The following is a 20,543-nucleotide window of genomic DNA, read 5'->3' on the forward strand; positions in this document are numbered from 1 at the left end:
AATTTGATCTCCTAATTTTAGAATTATAGGCTATATTCACTTTAATGCTATTGTGTTGAAATGTTAACCATTGTAACCACCCACTTATAGATTAAAGATTGCTTTAAAATGCATCTTTTGCTCCCCTCAGTCTAAATTATACCTCTGGTTTATTTGGACTTTACCATACATTTTGCAATTGATTTGGAAACTAGTATCATCTTTTGACAAATTCAAAAGAGCTATTTCTCATTTTTATTGGCATGAAAATAAATTTATTGACTTTAGAGAGTTAGTATGAAAAGTAATTTTAAAAGGAAATCCTTTCAGGTACCAGCCACATGGCTTAAGTAAAGTGTCCAAAACTGTGACTTTGTTTTTATAAAGATGAGAAGGGTGACTGCTTCTGCTGTTTTGGTCAGTGTATGTGTCTCTGGAGAGTGGTATGGTGGGTGAGCATGAAGACAAACACATATGTGGCTTTGGGGCTTTGCTCCAGGGGGTTTTCCCTCCTTTTTGACATTTCAGAATAACGTCAGCTCATTTTTTGTTTTTTTTTCCTTCGTAGATGCATATACTACTTTCCTGAAGGCACAAAAGCAAAACATTGTGTTGAACAGTGAGACTTACAGCAGTCTTATAAAATTATTGTTGGAGAAGGATAGTTTCTTAGAAGCAGTACAAGTGAAAGAATTGTAAGTATTAGTCCATTTATTAAACCTGTCACTTAAAAAAAGTATCAGCTATCATTAGGATTTTCCTAATGATTTGTTGTAGCAGCTGCTTAATTATCCTCAACTACACACAAAAATCCTATGAAATGCTTTTCTAATTTTTTTTTCTTTTTTAGATTTTTTATTTATTTGAGAGAGAGGAAGACAGAGAGAGCGAGCACGAGCTGGGGGAGGGGCAGAGGGAGAACCAGACTTTGCTGAGCAGGGAGCCCGACGTGGGGCTCAATCCCAGGACCCTGAGATCATGACCTGAGCCGAAGGCAGACGCTTAAGCGCCTCAGCCACCTAAGCACCCCTGGTTTTCTAATTTTATGGGGTTTTTTTAACCTATAAAAAATAACCTTTACTGGCCCTGCACAGTGCAGTACATTTTCTTTCTGTAAGATAAGCTCGCCACTCATTTATGAAGTCCCTATACAGAAAAATTTTTTTTTCCCTTTATCATACTCTGTTTCTTGTTCAGCAGCTAGATTCATGAGCCTTTGTGGTGGAAGGAGCCTGATGCAATGAAAACACCCAAGGGCTTTGAACTTAGGCAGGGATTCGAATCTTACTTGAAATCTCTACTGGGGAAATTACCTCCCATCTGTGAAGCTCATTTCTTCTTCTATGTGATGAGTGGATGATAATAAGACCTACATCAAAGATCCCTTCTAGGTGTTGAAGGACATAGAGTGAACTAGTGAAAATATAGTGAAAATAAATGTGCTCCACACATTTTAAATGCCTTTTCTCTTTCACTGTCTGTTGTGTTTTTTGTTTGATTTTGGATTTAAAAAAAAAAATCTGTTGAGTGGTGGTGGTAGGGGTTTTGTCTCTGGCTGATTCCTTAGAGTAAAATTAATCGGAACAAGAATAAAGTTTTCTTACCTGGTGTGTCAGTGAATGGACTCTGTTGTCTTACCCCCAAGGAGTTATCACGAAAAGTTGCATTATTAACCAGAAAGGGCCTAGAACAGAATAGATCACAGTGACCTGCTCTGTAATGTAGACCTGTCCTGGTGATGAGTTTGTAGCCTTATTTTCAGTGGCGAAGGTCAGCCTTTTCCTAGTGTATTGCAAGTTCTGAAATAATCTCTCTTGGCTCAGCTTTGGCCTTCAAAATTTTTAAGTCACAGTACTTTTGAAATATTAGAATCCTGACTAGAAAGTGGATGCTTGCCATTCTTGCAGTTTGCTGGAAAATCTGTTGTTAATGCTAGTGTAATGTTATGCACCATAGGGACATATTTACTGTTTGTGTTTCATTACATTTTGAAAAATGCATATGACTGTACTTGTCTGTGGAAATGCATATGTACACACGTACAGTGTATATGGACCTGTACAGTACGTATGTATACACACACATGCACCATATATATCTATGGTCTTGAATCATCATTTGCATGTCCTATATCAAGGACAGTCACACAAAGACTTTTTAACAGTTCAAGTCTTTAATGTATTCTGTATCTCATTTGTGTGTTTACTCAGTTGCTAATTAAATTACATATCTCTAGAATACTCAAGAGATGCTCAGTTAGTGACTTGGAAAATTTGACATTGAACAGCGTACCGTCCTCTGTAGTCATTGGAATCATCAAGGGGGTGGGTGTTTTTCCTAAAATTACTTTTCTCAGAAAATTATTACCTAAACTCTCTACCCTAACACTGCCCGTGGTAATCAAAGGCGTTCTAAACCAACAGTGATTTGGGAGGAATGGGGGCAGAGAAAAGAGAGGCGCATTTTGTGTTGAGGACTGGGTCTAATTCAGTGAGGGGATAGAAGCAAAGAAGGAAAGTTTATTTTAAATTTTTAATCCTGAGGTTGATCCTGAAATACTTCCCCAAAATACAGATTATCTTTTTTTTCCCCATTTTAATTGGGCTTGTCCTAGAACAGTGAGCCTCACATTCTTTTAGCATGAAAAGATTCCCCACAGCCTACCCCAAAGGTTCGGATTCATTTGATCTGGTGCAGGGCCCAGGAATCTGCATTTAATAATCACCCAAGTGATTCAGTAATCACATGATGTAAACATTTTGATCAGATACCATTAATAATGAATTGTGCTAATGTAGCACATATTAAGTATTTTAAAACATACTCACAAAATGGAAACTTTTCAGAGGATAATAAGATTTAAAAATAGAGGCTGAAAGGTTTTCTTGCCTCACCCTAGAGCGTTCATGCAGTGTAAGTACCTTTCACTGAAGATGGCTCACTGATGGGTGGTTTTTCAAACTGCAGTTGTAACCAGTACGTGGGTCACGGAATCTCTCTTTAGTGGGACAGAACCGACGTTTTGTTTAAATAGAATAGAAAATATCAAAGCACTTCATGTGATAAAGATCGTTTTGTGAGTTTTATTTATATGTGCACTGGTAGGTAGTGTAGAACATTTCTTCTGTGTGTGACTGTGGATCTTGATCACACAAGTGTGAAAGCTGCTGATCTAGAAGATGTTTGCAAGCACAGCCCTTCTATTTCCCCTTCTATGTACAATGTGTAAAGTGTAGGTTGATCTTTCTTTCCCTCCTTCTCTAGATCTTCGTGAAGCCTTTTTGTACTCTTGATACTCTTGAGGGCACTTCTATCTTAGCTATGTTATCCTTCCAGGAGTATTTTGCAGCTGCCTTTCACATATAGCTGGGTGGGCCTAAGAGAATCCTAGATGCAAAGCCTTACCATGCCTATAGGCACCTAATCTGGGGATTAGATGCACATGCTTTTCCTTGAACCGAAAACATGTTCTATCTAACTATAAAAAATTGTATCTTGCGGGGTGCCTGGGTGGCTCAGTGGGTTGAGCATCTGACTCTTGATTCCAACTCAGGTCATGATCTCAGGGTCGTGAGATCAAGCTCCAAGTTGGGCTCTTCGCTCAGCACAGGGTCTGCTTGAGGTTCTCTCTTTTCTCTCTCCCTCTGCTTCTCCCCCTGCTGGCGCTCTGTGTGTGTGTGTGTGTGCGCGCGCACACTTTCTCTCTCTCTCTCTCTCTCTCTCTAGTAAATAAATCTTAAAAATGTATCTTGGGTTAGATCTACATTGGGTTATTTTGAAAGTAACTCTTGGCTGGAAATTCAGAGGTGGTAGTTGAAGTTCGAGTTTCTAACTATCGGGGTCATCTCTTCTTCCAGTTGTGTATTCAGTGCTCTTGGGTAAAAAAGAATTGTTGTTTTTTTTTATGGCCATCTTTATTGTAATATGGTGTGACCAGATGAGCCATTGTGGCAGGTAGCAGTACCCCCATGTATTTCGACAGTTACTGTCAGTCCACAGAGAGCCGTCTGTTGTTTGTTTTTAAGTCTATTGTTTTTACCTGCGCGATCTCACTTGTTCAGTCTTAGGAGCAGTAGTTTTCTCTGCAAACTAAAGAATGCAGTCTTTGTTTTTGCTCTACCTTTGCTGTCTCTGATGTATTGCTAAAAATGAAGCACGCTCATTCGGGGGTTTTATCAACAAGGTCATTTAAACCTTTCCCACAAGTTATGGAACCTCAAAAGTAACAGTTAATTGCGGCCTTTAAAAAATTAGCCAGCTCTCTTTCATTTTTAGTTAGAGTTACATTTCCTCATGTTTCAAAATCAAAATTTAGATATAGCGAATTCTTTCAAGGGAGGGGCACTGCTTATTTGAAGAAGAGCAGGAAGGGAGATTATTATTTTAAATCTCTGATAACACTAAACTGTATTTTTAGGAAATTGCGATTTCCATTCCTCTATCACAGTCACCACATGTGGCTAGTGACTACCCTATTGGACAACACGGATAAGGAATGTTCTCACCATCACAGGAAGTTTGATTTGATAGCTCTGGACTAGATTTTTTACTTAACAAAAGGAAAGATCCAAAGTATGGGTCAGAAGCATAAACTTCTTTTATTGTTCAACACAGAGATCTCTGCCAGTACTTTCTGTAGTTTTTCTCCTTTTTCCAGTTTGGAATATATTTTGCTTTTGATTGGTCAGTTTGTACATATGTAAGATATAGATGTTCAGTATATAATGAGAGCTGGGGAGAGTTTCTGTCTTTCTGTTAATCCCCACTTTCGTATTTGTATTGAATAGGCAGCTTCTTGAGATAGGAAGAGATTATTGAAAGAAACTGTTCGTGTTTTGAGGTTTTTGAAAGGCTGATAGTTCACAGTCGATGTCAATTAAAAGGGAAGTTTTGTTACTGCATGGTTTCAATGAATTTTAGGTAATATTTTCATGTAAATATGGTATAATACATGTAATAATGTTGGCTTAAGAAGTGAGCTTAATTTTAATAGTGTCTTCTGCTTATTTAATCCTGCTAAAGATTGAGAAAGTAAATCCTTTATTTTATGCAGTTTATAGTCTCATGCAGGAGTTGTTGACTTAAGAGCTTTGACAGATGGGACAAAGGAAAAAAGTCAAACTGAGCAATGGGTGCTTTGGTGGGATTAAGAGGATTGGGGTGGGGCGGGGGGGGGGGGGGGGGGGGGAGGGGGGGGGGGAATAAGAAAATCCTGTGCCCGGGGACTGCAGTGGTGAATCTGCGAGGCTGGAAGTGACTGAGAGGATGGGCAAGTCACAGTGTCTTTGGAGGATTTTCTTGGGATTGACGAGAATAATTTAGCAGTGACCCTGCTTTTCTTGCAATCCGCTCAGCTTAGATGTTCATGTCGGCAGGCCGAGGTTGTTGGCGGCAAGATCATCGCTGAGCTTGATAAGGCAAACGGCCACAATTGCTTTTGCTCCTTGTGACCTGTGGAGATTTCCTAATCGGGAGATGAACCCTGGGGGCATTAAGGATACCGAAATTTCATCACAGGGGATGTGCAAACAGTGTAGCAAACAGAAATCATCTCAGGCCAGGGTGGTTTTTTAATCATGTAGGTTTTAGCCATAAGTAAAGCGATTTTTGCTCTTGAGTTTTAAAAAGTTGGGGAGTTTTGTTTCAAATTAAACGTCTGGGACAAGATTCTTTTGTGAAATTTTTAATTTTAAGGTAACAGTGGTTTTAGTTCTGCATTACGATCACCTTTAAAAACTGTATGTAGCTAGATGACAGAAATTTGAAAATTAATCAACCAAATGATACGGTGTTAGTTAGTAATATGCTTTCGTTTATATTTAAAATATACAGTGCTGAAAATAAATGTTCATTTTTGTTGCCGAAAGAATAGTTTTACATTTTATAATTATGGTGAATGTAGAGAAAAGAGGAAAAAGTATCCAGCTTAGGATACAGCAGAACAATGCAGGGCATGCAGTTATTTTATCATCTAATATGTCAGCATTCAAGAATCTGAACCGATTGTTTAAAAAAAATCTTGTACTTTGTTTCTTTTGTTGCTCATTTCCAACTTTGTCATCTGTCAGAATGCAAAAAAAAATTATCCTTCTATAACCATTGACAGGATAACACAAAAGCTGTCTCCAGGTCGATATTTTGCAGCAATATTTTTAACATACGAACAGTAGTTTTTATAATTTCACCTTGGTGCTCAACCATTTATTATCGTATCAGAAGCATGTCAGTAATTCCTTTCTAAATGTCTGCTTCTTTTAGCGCTGAGACCCACATCAAGGGCTTCACACTGAACGATGCTGCCAACAGCCTCCTCATCATAACGCAAGTTAGGCGGGATTATTTGAAAGGTATGTCACAATGCTTGACCTTTACGTCACATTAATGCCTCTGCAGATTTTTCTTGTAACGCCCTTCGAATACTTGGATAAAGGAGTCCATTTAGCAAATTACCTGCTTATCAAGAGCCTTTTGTGGTAGCTGAGAGACGTAAATTACTGTACATGCATTTATAATACAGCTTGAATATGAATGTACTTGTCATTTGACCACTTAGTCCAGTTTCCATTCCATTTAACACAAGATGGGTTTTCTTAAGATGAATCACAGCTCTTCAGACATGCAAAATTTGTGTTCCAGAACGAGAGAAAGTACAGGCTTTCAAGTGCGTTAAAATTCACAGCACAAGTCATTTTGCTTTGGAAATTAACATACTTTAGAGCATCTGAAACAATTCCCAGCAGTTGTTTCTTGCATATTGTGTTGGTTGTGTGTGAGATAGCAAATGAGTTAAATTGAGTGTTAAATGTGTGGGATTGTGCACCAAATGATTATAATATTGATTTTTAAAACTTAATCTAATACTTTTTCAATAGTTCATAATACCAGCAGCAATAAAATACAGTGTTTGTTTGGAGTTTGGAGTTTAGCGTTTTTCAATTAATGTTAAGATAACCGCAGAAAACTGCAGAGATGACTTTGGGAAGGACTGGGAAGGGGGCCGTTTGTTTGGTGGAGGGTATCTGTGGATCTGGAGGTCTTACAAGTGAGCTCCCAAGGGGAAAAACAATGACTGTCTTAAATTTAGGTAGACATCTTTTCTTCTTGGGCTTTACATTTGAATTTTAATCAATACAATAAAACCGTTAAAACCACAGTGTTGCCAATACCACAAAACCCACGCAGGAAATCTTTAAGGAACGTTGAAAAGGCTCTAATTGTTCACTCTGGTATCTCCTTTCTTCCTCGGACTGTAATAATGATATTATTCTTCACTTGCGTGTTTATAAAATAATTTCACATCCCTGAGAGGAAGTTGCTAATTGTGCAGCTTTACTGTCACCTATAATACCTAAATGTGCTGGTCTTTAGATGTCCTCCTAATTGATTAGGACTGAGTATATAAATGGTGATTCCTCTTTTTGCAAAATTTCTACCTCAGCACTCTCCAGGCAGGGCCAGCCCATCTAGATAGCCCTTTTGGGCAGAGCTTGTTAACTAAAACTTTAAAAGCTTTCATTTTATTTTTGATTAAAAAAAAAAAAAAGCCTTTATTTCTGTAGACATGGAGGTAAAGATACAACACTTTTTTAATTTCAGGGGGGTTAATTTTTGAGCTGAATCTGAACTGAATTTATTTATTTATTTATTTATTTATTTTGAACTGAGTTTAATTTAACTCCTGTCCTCCGCTTGTATATTCGGTGCCCTGTGGAAACTACAAGAAACTTGATGATGTGATTTCACATCTGTTCTTCTCAGCTGTTCCGTTCAGCTGGAGGTTGGCCGAGAGCAGGAGCCATGACACAGCCGCCTCCGTCCCCACAGGCCACCTCCCGCGCCCTGCCGCCACCTAACGGTGCTCGTCAGCGAGGATGGGGAGTGGTGTCGGCACAGTCTCCGGCCCCTTATCTTGCCCCATGGCTGACTGGAGCTCCCAGTTTGTGAAATCCCCTTCTCCTTTTCAGGTTTCTTTTTCTCCATCCCATCTAAAACAAAAATAAAGCCAGTTCAATCTTAATGTAATTTTATAAGCAGATTCTGTTCTGGAATATTAATAGCTGATTTGTGACACCTTTGCAACATAATCAGTATTACTAGGAAATTAAGGTGACTGTGAAAAGGACTCGGGGAGAGTGTGGATGGGTATACCATTTTGGGTGTCCCTTAGGTCCTGAACTATACAGTGGGCGCGTCCTGTTACGGGAATTTGATTTAGGTTCTAAGGTCCCACGTTCCCTTTGGGTAGACGTAAAATGATCAACTGCCCCAGTCCTCCTCTCTCTCTCACTTACACCTGCGCCCGTAGACGCAGGCTCTGGGGTGTTGGATTCTGGGGTTGGTGTCCAGCAGTATGACCTTGGGCAAATTATTTAAACTCTGTGTATCTCAGTTTCTCACCTATAAAATTGGTACTTAGCTCAGAAGGGTAGTTGTGAGTGTAGCTGCTTACTGCTGTTTCTGCATGCTCAGCAAAGGTAAAAAAGGTTCAGTTTATGCTAGTCACTATCATCGCTATCGTTATCTTTCTTTTGTTATTTTGATCCAGTGGTGAGAAGATCCTCCCTAGCAGATGGTACTCTTGATTAAAAGAACGTTTTTAAGTTGATTATCTATGACTACCAGTTAAGATTTTATCAAGCTTTTTTTTAAATAGATTATATTACTAAAATAATATAAATAACATTTTTTGTTTCCTAAATATACATGTGTATTTATAAAATTTTGGTGAATGTGCCTTTTAAACTACCTATTTTCTCTTCCCCACTTGAGAATCTGGAGTATTTAAAAATTGTTTACTCAGTAATAAACACTGAACGCATTATGTTTTTTACTGTAGCACTTTTAATACACTGTTTAATTATTACCCTTTCCCTATTCTTCTGTAGAAGATAGGTTGTTCTCATTTGGAAGCTGCCTTCAGAATCTTAGTGTTTTTCTAGGTTACATTGCTTTAATTTTGAAAAAGCCATGAAGTTTTTCTTGGTAGCGGTAGTGGTGATTGTTATGCTAAGTATTAAATTTTCCCTCCAGTCTACCACTTTATCTTTAATGTAATGATTTCGCGACACTGGCACATGGGTCCGTAAATTGAAAGGATATTCCATATTTATCCATAATCAGGTACTTAATTAAAAAAAAACCTGTGGCTATATCCATGGGAATCTGATGATCTGTATTTTCTTTGAAAAATGAGTGCCAGCAAATACCTACTAAGTGTTCAATCATGTAAAATGAATTTGTTAGTGTGGAAGTTGAATGGCACAGTTTGGCGGCGGCTGCATAGTCGATCCTGTTTAGACTAGAAAGAGACATTTTTTTCAAGGAAGAATCTTTGGGATATTAGGAGATTTTGATAATCAGGTAATCTTTGAGTGTAACTGGGAAAGTATGAATGTGGTAGAAGTTAACAGTATTTTGGGAGACTCTTTAATTTTTAAAATTCTGATTTATATTTTTCGGAACTTGCCAGTTTCCTTGAAATCAGTCATTGAATGTTATCCCTGAAGGGAACCCACATTGCGTCAGTAGCATTTGTATTTTCTCTCTGATTATTTAGAGAAGAAATTCCCTGGTCTCTGATATTTTATAGTCAAATAAATCATCAATTTTTTTTTTTAGGCTTCTCATAAAGTATTAATATTTTCTGTAATCTAGAATAAATTATTCATAGCTTTTTGTGTGTAGCCATTTGGTGCTCGTATTTAAGAGCTGGTTTTCAAAATGCATTAGGCAGTACGGTTCATAAAAGAAAAACTGTCGCCTGCTCTTCTATTACAGAGGCTCTAACAACACTAAAAACAACCTTGGATCTGGAGCAGATACCTTCTAGGGTAGCAGTGACCCGCCTTATTCAGGCCTGTGCCTTGAAGGGTGATGTAGAAAGCATACAGGCGATTCAGAAGATGGTAGAGGGACTCGAACATTCAATTGGACTTTCAAATATGGTTTTCATCAATAACATTGCTTTGGCACAAATAAAGAAGTGAGTATTTTCAACTTTTCCTTTCCTGGATACTGGAAGGAGCATTATCTTAAATACCACCTTTTAAAACCTTTCTTAGGCTATTAGAAACCATATCAACTGCAGAGGAAATATTGATGCCAGTTGCTGATTGTTCTCTAACTATTAGGGAATAATTATATGTTACAAAATGTGTTTTAGCTTTAAATTAGACCTTAGAATGACATTTATCAAAATTTTTAAATCCATGAAACTTTCTCCACAGTTGATAACTTTTCTCATTCATACGGGCCAGGGCCTTGTTGTTGAAACACTGACACAAATGTGGAAAATGAGTTCATTGCATTGTCAGCAACACTTGAGGGTGACACTCTACTAGAACATTGCAGAAACGGAGGGACACACAAGCTTGTTAAAAATATGCATGTCTGTTTTCCCCACCGTTCTACCCATCCCCTCCTGTCAACACACACCCATAAAAAGGGAGGTGTTTAGAGGTGATTCTCTTACCACCATCTCTAGATTCCTGGCGTAGACTCGCCACCGTATAGAAGTAAATAAGTACTTGATTTTTACTAGCCTGGCAAGCAGAGTACGTTGCTCAAGTTAAAAGATTCGTGGGATGATTATGAAATTGACACTCTTCATGCTTTTAAGTGTTCTTTAGTAGTTAACCTCACATACTAACCCAGTTAATGGGTTGTGATCATTAAAATGTAATGTTTGTTTTTGCAGGGGTTTTTGTTTGTTCCCATTTCTCTGGGCAGAGAAGTTTTGTTTTGTTTTTCCCTTTTAAAACTGTTTCCCCCCAGACAGAACTTCAAATTTTCCCTTAATAAGAAAATGTAGATATGTTAAGTCAGAAGATCAAGGAAATTATTTATCTATTATTTTATTTCATTTATTTTGTTTATTATTTTATTATTTATTATTTATTAATTATTTATTATTATTTATCCAAGTAAATCTGGATGAATTTTAGAATGTTACCATATTAAACAGTTTTATATGATGTGGAGAAGGTGTTTTTATTCACTATTAAATAATTATCTCACTAAAACCCATAAGAAAATGTAACAGAGTATTCATTTTTATTAGAGAATTCTTATGTGTTAGGTAAGAATTCTAACATAAAATTGATTATTTGGATTTGGATTGCTGTATCATAATGTAAAGTATCAATCAAGGAGTACCTTGACCAAAAAGATAATCGTGCAGATCATTTACATCATAACTTGTTAAGTAAGGCTATGTCATTGATTTTTTTTAAATGTAAACTGTAAAGATACTTTTTTCTAAGAATTTTAGTATAAATTGATTATTTTTCAAATGTGTGTGATACTCGACAAAGACAAATTGATGTGACCGTGGTTGAAAGACATGAAAGTAGACCTTTGAGGGGCGCCTGGGTGGCTCAGTCGTTAAGCGTCTGCCTTCGGCTCAGGTCATGATCCCAGAGTCCTGGGATCGAGCCCCACGTCGGGCTCCCTGCTTGGCGGGAAGTCTGCTTCTCCCTCTCCCACTCCCCCTGCTTGTGTTCCTGCTCTCACTCTCTCTCTCTGTCAAATAAATAAAATCTTTAAAAAAAAAAAAAAGTAGACCTTTGAAGACCTCATGAGCATCTTTAAGAATCCTGAGGTATTATGCAAGATCTTCACCTCATGCAGTAGGGAGTAGTTGTAGATCATAAAGCCAAAGTTATAGCACTTAAAATAAGTTTTCATTTTATACCCAAAGAGCTGCAAAATCAAATTAGATATTTAAGCTAAACTACTTTAAGTTACTGTCATTGATTCTTCTATATATGTGTTCGATCTTGTCTCCAGAGCAGTGTTTTACAATAAGCAACTACTTCAGTTATTGTAGCATGAACTACCTAGTGATTGCCTTTGCCACCTCCATGTGATTAAGTTCAATTTGCATAGTGGTTTTTATCCGGGTTAGTGGTATTTATATTTCCTTTTTTTCCTGAAGTATTTGTATGTGTGAGTCCCAAAGTAAGTTCTCATACTAAAACTGCCTGCCATGTTAATACAAAAGCAAGACTTTTTTTTTTTTACAATTTATTTTGCTTTGTCTTACAGCAATAACATAGATGTTGCAATAGAAAACATTGAAAATATGCTTACTTCGGAGAATCAAACTGTGGAACCCCAGTACTTTGGCTTGGCATACTTATTCAGAAAAGTAATAGAGGAGCAGTTGGAAGCAGCCGTTGAAAAGAGTAAGTGAGCTGTTCTTGCTAAAAAACACAGAAGCACATTTTCTCTCTGGTCAGCCTGGACCAGATGTCTTTTGTGGATGAGTTATACCACTGTTTAAACAAAAGCTTTCTCTTACCTGTTACTTTTTCAGTAAGCATCATGGCAGAGAGACTGGCCAATCAGTTTGCAGTTTACAAACCTGTCACTGATCTTTTCCTTCAGCTTCTGGATTCAGGCAAGGTGGATGATGCCAGAGCTCTCCTACAGGTAATGACTCACCACACCTGGAGCAGCGGGGCTTGGGGCTCGTGAGAAGTAAATTGAGAAATTACCAGACCTAGCTGTGGGGTAGGCTGCCGGCAATGGAGCATGGTGCTGCTAGTACATGTACATTCAGTGTGAATCAAGGTCCCGTGACACGGACTGGACTGTAAGTTGGAGGCTGCTGGTTTTAAAGATGCCAGTCCGTGCTAGAAATGCCGAACCCCTTAGGTTTAAAGGGGAGTGAGGGAAGACGTGTTTTGCTGACTGATTTAAAGACAAATGTTTCTGTGCAGATAGGTAATGCAAAACCACTCCTTTGATTTCCTACTTTAATTTCTCTAATGCGCTAAAGACTGTGCATCACCATGGCAACACAGTTTGCAAACAAAAAGTAGGAAATGTTTGCTTTTCAAGTACAGCTTCTCACTTGAATACTCAAACATTCTCAGTGCCTTATTCAAGGTTTATTAAGAGTTGAATTTGCTTTCTATTCACTTGTGTGTCACAGACACATTAAATGACAAATGCAGGTCTCTGTGGCCCGCACTCTCAGTTAAATTAGCAATCTTCAGGGAAGGAGACAACTGCATTCATGCCATTTTAACAGCACTAAGTATAAAGCTGTGCCAAGTGCCGACAGAACGGTGGGTGATCGGAGCTGCCACTGGCAATGTACACAAACAGGCGCCGCTGGGGAGCCCTTCCCAGCAGGTGGCAGTCAAACAGTCACCGTGATCCCGCCAACGGCTGTGTTTGTGTAGACTCCCTGTGTCAAATTGAGGCCTGGGACCAATTTCTGATAGTAAATAGTATTATGTTCAGTTCCGTTTTTATGAGCTGCGAAACATGTTAAGTGGTAGATAGGGAAGGTGAAACCGCACCCCTGTGCTGGAGCTCTCGTTCGTTCGGATCCTTCAGGTTCATTTGGTTGGCAGAACCCAAGCCATTTTTAAAGGGAGTTTTGAGAAATTTCTCTGTGTGAACGGTTTTGTAAAAGGTGGAAATTGGCACTTGCCTCTACGGCTTTTTTACTTTCTGTTCCTGGACAGAGAGAAACTCCAGCTAATTGGGAATGTTCTTGTCTGGTTTGGTTTGATTCCTTTCCCCCCACCCACCCTCCCTCCCCCCCTTTTTTTTTGTAACAGAAAAGGCAGTTTATCTTAGATAGGGATTCCAGGAAGCTTTTCATTGTCTTCCCTTGCTGCCTTTAATGTTAAAAGTTCCATCTGAAAGGAATAAACTCTAAGGCTTTATCCTGCTGTGTACATAACTCAGTGTACCTACCAGGGGGATGTGCGTCTCTCATTATACATCTTTAACACACTATTTTGATGGTTCTTCAGAAAGTGGCACTTGCTCTTTCATCTGCCAGCTTGTCCCGAGCCATCACCATCCGGGCGCTTGCTGGAGTGCACGCTGACAACAGCCTCGGCTGGGAGGCGGCGGGGTGCTGCCTGGGCCCTCGGAGCCGCACTCACACAGCGGCCTGTCGCGCTCCTGGTGACAGCTGTGTGTTGATGCAGCCCCCACGGTCTTTTCGTTGTCATCCCTTCAGTAGACGGAGGCTTCCGACGAGAAACCCTTTACCCATCCTTTACCTGCTTGTCAAACAGCAAAAGATTATTCTTGCTGCAGCGAAGAATACTTTATTCACAGATGTCGAAAACATCAGTTTATAATGTAAATGTTCTCTGCGTGTCCCCAAAAGTTCTTTTTGTACTATTCGTTTTAGTATTGACAGTGTTTTAAAGCTTTGAAAGAGCAGTGTGCTTTGAGAAACTTAAAAGAATGACATCTGTGATGAGTGTAAACTAAAATATTGTCTTGCCATATTTGATTTCACTATAGCATCTAAGATTGGATAGACACTTGATTTATCTGGTCTGTCATATAAACTTTCTTTTTTTTTTTTTGAGTTTAACTTTTGTCTCTTTCTCAAGCGCTGGCTGTCTGTTGCAATGAAAGCCTTTTATAAAATAGAGAGATTGAAATCAGTCCTTTTGTATGCATAAGTGTAGGTAATTATACTTTAAAGAGAACTTGCTTTGTACATTTTAATTTTTATAAAGAAACGAGCAGTTATCTCCCTGACACCTTATTAAATGTATAATTAACCTTATGATCCCTAGCTCACTTGTGAATGCTTGGCAGAATAATTGGAGAGGAATAGTGCTTCTTTTTTTCCTCTTTCTTTGCAGTCCTAAACCTTATTCTGTGGTTGTTGAAGCATTAGTTTAATTTTTCCCTTTTCTGTTTAAACAAACTTCATACTTGCAGTGCCAAGGGCGACATATTCCCGAGGGCTCGGCGTAGCTCCCATTTGTTTTCTGTTTTCTTACCGTACAAAAATGGGTTGACGATTAGGCCTTCCCATTGGTAATGATACATTACTGTATTATTGTGAACTTTGTTAATTGGAAATATTCACCTTGGTCTACTTGTTTATCAAAAACCTTCATTTACTGAATGATGTTTCAATTTTTAGAGATGTGGCGCGATTGCTGAACAAACTTCAATCTTCTTGGTGTTCTGTATCAGGAGCTCTCAGAGACCAGGAAAGGTACTGTGCTTGACTTGCTGACAGATCAGGGATGCTAGAAGCCAGGCTTGTTCAGGGTACCGAGTTTCACGTTAAGAGCTTTGGTTCAGTACCTTACCTAAAAACACTATAGAGACTGAAGATTTTGCTTGTCTCTACTTGTTTACTTTTTTAGATGTTGATACAGAGTCAGTTCTGGCTCCATTCTTGTACTGGAAATGCAAAAGAAGTTCACACAGTGAATTCCCCCTTCATGCAGTTGTGTGAGAAGAGCCCTAAGAAAGGGCTCTTACAGGGGCACCTGGCTGGCTCAGTGGGTAGAGCATGCGACTCTTGATCTCGGGGTTGTGAGTTCGAGCCCCAAATTGGGTGTAGAGATTACTTTAAAAAAAAAAAAAGAAAGAAAGAAAGAAAGGGTCCTTAAAAATGGAAGATAAAAATCCTGTTGCTTAGGTCATTTGGTCCATTTAACAGTGGGGAAGCACTGCGGAGGGACATGTCCCACTGCAGAGTGTCTGTCTGTGCTGGTGGCTACTTCTGGCCATTTCTCAGGTCCAAGCCGTCAGGTAGATGGGCCACTTGGCTTTAAAACTGGCATGTGCCACAAATTCATGTTCTCTATTTGTATAGTTACCTTATTTACACTAAAAGCTACGTATGTGTATGTGTATGTGTGTGTGTGTGTAAAACCAGAACCAAGTCCTATTTTTGATGTTAAAAAAAAAAAGGGCACCTGGGTGGCTCAGATGGTTAAGCTTCTGCCTTTGGCACAGGTCATGATCCCAGGGTCCTGGGATCGGGTTCCGCATTGGGCTCCCTGCTCATTGGGGAGCCTTTTTCCCCCTCTGCCTCTCTCTCTCTCTCTCTCTATCTCTTATGAATAAATAAATAAAATCTTAAAAAAAAAAAGAATAAAACATATTTCCAAAAACTTTTTGTAGATCTGATTTTACCTATTGAGTACCACAAACCCCATTCTTAGTTTATTTGGGCACATAAAGTTTCAAACTGAGTGCCAATTGTAATGTTTATTTTATGCAAAACATTTAGGTTTCCAGTCTGAGAGGTCTCGTTCTCCTTAATTTCCCCCACACTAACACACTGCTTTTTGTCTTGTTTTTTTTTTTTTTTTTTTAATTTACCTAATTGCACTTTTTATCTCTGACTCAGATTTATTTACAGCAAACGGCTTTTCAAAGAGACTGTTTTTAAATTTGTGATTAAAAAATGTAAGAAATCTAAAAAGCGCTTGTCACTGTACATATGGGTCCATGCCCATATGCCAAGTAACCTACTGCCTTGCTTGGAAGATGGACAGGAAGTGTACAGTAATATATCTGCTGAGAACATTCCTCCCAGGAGACTTTAAATTGTAGGAAGTCCTGACAGGATGCAGATCCCATTATATAGATTGAGTAAATGTGTAAAAAGTGAATTAGGATTTTTAAAAAATTCCAGTTACAGTGTCTAGCTGTTTGGCAGAATAAGTAAGCCAAATGTAGTTTCTTTTGTGAGATGGGAACATGGCATAAAGGTATATAAAATCCTTCCTTGATTTATCCAGCAGTATCGGAATGTTTTTGGTTATCACTAGGGTGTGGCAGGTCTGTATTCACTACAGGAACTAAACCAATAGGTGTGTCCAGATAACCTCTGAAAGTAATCAAGTAAACATTCCAGTGAGATCTGGAAATCCTCTTTTTATATACGAAGCAGGGAACACTTCTGGAATGTTTGATTGAATTCTTCACATTTTATTTAAAAATCTTGGCACTTGGAAGATACAGTTATTACCTCTTTCTACTCTTTGGGATCTCATAACTTCTTGGTAAGGCTACCAATTGACAAAAGAAGCAGTCTTCATGATATTTTAGAAAAATATTCATAGAAGTGTGAATGGAATTTCATTAATTTTTGAAAGAAGCTTGTTTGTTTTGGCTGTAAATTATTAAATGGACAATAAATACTAAGATATACAGAAGGGAAAAAAGTTTATTAAATTCAATAGACAGTTGTGTTGTTAATTGTTGTGAAGATTTCCTGATACAATGTCCATAAATCAGTGTTTTACTTCACTCTTCTTTCGAGTTGTGGTAACATTGCCTATATTTAATTTCCTAGGCATCAACTCTGAAATCTTTGTTAGAATTGATTCCTGAATTAATTGAAAAGGAAGAAGCATACACTTCGGTCATGAAAAGCTATGGTAATAAGTTTAATCTGACTTTGTTATTTAGGTGAGGTAGATATTTGTAGTATAGTCAACTAAGTCTTCAACTGAAAGACAGTAATCCTAAATATTAGGTAACTATGATATGAATAATTGATTTAGTTTTAGAAAATGTTTTAAAACTGTGTTTAAGAAAAATATGTACTTATTCATATAACTTTAACATAAAAAAGTATCACTGAGCATCTTCATCGGGGCCCAGCTACGTTGAATAGGACCCCAGGCTCCCGGAAAGACTTGGAAGTATATATACTTGGGCATATATATCCTGGGAAGCAATCCAGTCTCCCCAAGGCCACCTGAAACATAACATGAAATGGGTACATGTTTGAGACTGTTACGTGACTTGCCTTCTTGCTCCTTCAGTACCCTCCCCACCTGCCTCCATTTTTGAACTAACAGACCCCTTAATTAAAAGGTGGGCCCCAAGATTTTACTTTAAATCACAGTTGAAATTGCAGTCTTATTTAAGCAGTTTGTTCCCCGATTGCCAGCTCATCACATATGAAAGGGAACCAGGCTAAAATTTTCTCAGTAATCAAGGTAAATGTAAGCATTTCATTTCCTAGTTATGATCACCTATCCATCTGCCACCCACTGATTTGCTCACGTGAGGCAAGGGGTAAATAAAGAATTGCTTTGTTGATTTTATTGTTGTCCGGACAACAAACTGCAATCAGAATTAGTAACTTGGTTCTCCATTTTCCACCCTTACGAGGGGACCGTGATATATTTCAAAATAGAGGCAATAATCATAAACTTCTCAAAGTTCAATTAGGGGGTTTGGGAGATGCTAAGTAATAAGTAAATACCACGAAATAGTGTCAAAATAGAATAAAACTGCTACTAAACTGTGTAATCCCACTTGGGAATTGGGACGGGGAGGAACAGGGAGACCAGGAAGGTAGTGAAAGGCAAGATGGAAGAGTTTTCTGAGTAGCTTCCTGGAAGATGGTAGAGCTTGAGCTCAGCCCTTGATAGTGGCAGAGAAAGGTTTTGGCCCCTGCAGGGATCAGTTTTCCTATAGACAGGAAATTGACTTCACCCAAACTGCAAAGATCTGTTCAAGTCCAGTGAGAACTGATGAGTCATCCATGCTCGCTCCCTTTTGGGAGATCCTTGGAGTGATCCTTGGATTGACTTCTTCCATCTGCCCTGGCGCTGCTGGAGTTGGGATCGGTTCTGCAGCACTGTTGTAGGGTAGGGCATTGTCAGGTGCTTAGATGGTGACAATCTAATGCAAAATTAAAGAGTTGAACTACCAACAGTAATTGCTAGTAGAGCCCTTGTAATCTCAACAGTAAACCTGGAAGTGAAATTTCTACACGGCAGCCACAACCGGAGAGCCAGCTAAACTTAGCCCCTAGGCTACTTCATCAGCCATTTAAGTGAAATAAATATTAGTGTAACTTGTTATTGTTAGGTAGATGTGTATAGTTCTTTTATGCAGATAATGTATTTAGAATATTTTTTGTTACTGTAGCCAAACATATTCCTCATATTTGCTTCTTTTACAGTAGAATGTATTGCCAGTCTTTTTGGTGTTGTTTAGCTGATGATCTCTATCTGATATAGGTCTCGATTTCCACATAATTTACATGACCCTCACAACAGTCCTTGAATTAGCTTGATTTCAAGTGTGGTTTTAAGCAGAAGAGGGTTGAATGGTGTGTGTTTACTCCATGATTGAGGACTTTGGTTTGTGGTCACTTTTAACTATCATGGGTCCTTTAGTAGCTTTTTTTGTCATCTTCCTTCTCTTTCATCCTGACTAATGCTGAATGAGAGGTGTGGGGAGGAGTGAGGGAGCTGGTAGACTCTGGATGTGGTTTTTTTGCTGAAAGTAGTTAAGTATTCGTTTGTCTTGGAATAAAGGGATTCAGGAGTCCCTGAATGGCTAAGTGTTCTTGGGAAAAGAGGAAGGTAGGTTGTCTTTATCTGTGATTAATATCTTTTTTCCAGTCTTAGACAAGGATGCTGTATCTGCTAAAGCGCTATATGAATATCTGACTGCAAGGAATATAAAATTGAATGATCTGTTTCTAAAGCGTTATGCAGTTTTGCTGAAGAATGCTGGAGAGCCTGTCCCCTTCACCGAACCCCCTGTGAGTATTTCTTAATGGGGGGGAATACCTCTACAGATTTACGTATGCTTCATATTAATGTGTAAAAAAAAAAAAAAAAAAGTTGAATACTTAATTACATAAGGATTAGATCTCTGTGAAGAGGCCTCAGAGGAGGGCTTCCGGAACTGAGCAGTCGGGCTGTGGGTTTGGCTGTGGGAGAACATGGTCCCATGGGACTGAGGTTTGAAATAAAGTCAGTCTCAGACCTTCAGCTATAGGTATGGATTTATCAAATGTCCTTGGGGCAGTTCTCTCATCATTTCAACTTGAAATAGGATTTAATGGCCTGTATTTCAATAGCTGTGTTCATTGTCTCCCTGTGAATTACTTGTTCATTTTAAGCACGTTGGTTTTTATTTCTTCGTCTAGGAAGGTTTTTTTTGTTTGTTTTTAATTTAGGTAGAATTGACATAACCTTATAATAGCTTCAGGTGTGCAACGTAGTGATTCCATATTTGTGTATATGGCAAAAGGATCACCACAGTAAATCCATTAACATCCATCACCACACATAGTTACAAATTTTTTTCTTGTGATGAGAACGTTCAAGATCCACTCTCCTAGCTACTTTCCCATATGCAATACTGTATTATGGACTAGAGTCACCATGCTGGACATTCCATCCCTATGACGTACTCATTTTATTAACTGGAAATTTGTACCTTTTGTCTCCCTTCATCCCTTTTGCCCACTGGAGGCAACCACCAGCCTGTTCTGTACACCATGAGCTTGGGGCTTTTTGTTTTTTGGTTTTTGATTTTTGTTTTGTTTTTTAGATTCCACATAAGTGAGGTTATATGGTATTTTTCCACATGTAAGTGAGGTTCTTTGGTATTTGTCTTTTCTTTGTGATTTATTCCATTTAGCTTAAAGCTCTCAAGGTCTATCCATGTTGTCGCAGATGGCAAGATTTTATTCCTTTTTATGGCTGAATAATCTTGTGTGTGTGTATCATATATATATATATGTACGTATCACATTTTCTTTATCCATTCATCCCTTGATGCACACTTAAGTTGTCTCCATGTCTTGGCTACTGTAAATAATACTGCGGTGAACATGGGGGTGTGTATCTTTTCAAATTGGTGTTTTTGTTTTCTTTTGGTGAATATCCAGTGGTGGACTTACTGGATCATATGGTATTTCCATTTTTTAGTTTTTTGAGGAACCTCCATACTGTTTGCACAGTGGCTGCACCACTTTACATTCCCACCAACAGTGCAGGGGGGGTCCCCTTTTC

General features: G+C 38.5%; 1 protein-coding gene across 1 annotated transcript in view; it reads left to right on the top strand.

Annotated features, from left to right (window-relative positions):
• The window catches only part of LRPPRC (leucine rich pentatricopeptide repeat containing), a 104,906-nt gene that overhangs the window by 81,731 nt on the left and 2,632 nt on the right, over positions 1 to 20,543 (top strand). Inside the window, exons 30-37 of the mRNA XM_032411076.1 lie at positions 548 to 674; positions 6,238 to 6,326; positions 9,757 to 9,961; positions 12,025 to 12,164; positions 12,296 to 12,411; positions 14,894 to 14,968; positions 17,069 to 17,153; positions 19,140 to 19,282. Coding sequence (XP_032266967.1) covers positions 548 to 674; positions 6,238 to 6,326; positions 9,757 to 9,961; positions 12,025 to 12,164; positions 12,296 to 12,411; positions 14,894 to 14,968; positions 17,069 to 17,153; positions 19,140 to 19,282 — 980 coding nt within the window. The remainder of the gene's footprint in view (positions 1 to 547; positions 675 to 6,237; positions 6,327 to 9,756; positions 9,962 to 12,024; positions 12,165 to 12,295; positions 12,412 to 14,893; positions 14,969 to 17,068; positions 17,154 to 19,139; positions 19,283 to 20,543) is intronic.

Source organism: Phoca vitulina, unplaced genomic scaffold (genome assembly GCF_004348235.1).
Source record: "Phoca vitulina isolate PV1807 unplaced genomic scaffold, GSC_HSeal_1.0 scaffold12, whole genome shotgun sequence".
NCBI classification, from domain to species: Eukaryota; Metazoa; Chordata; class Mammalia; order Carnivora; family Phocidae; genus Phoca; species Phoca vitulina.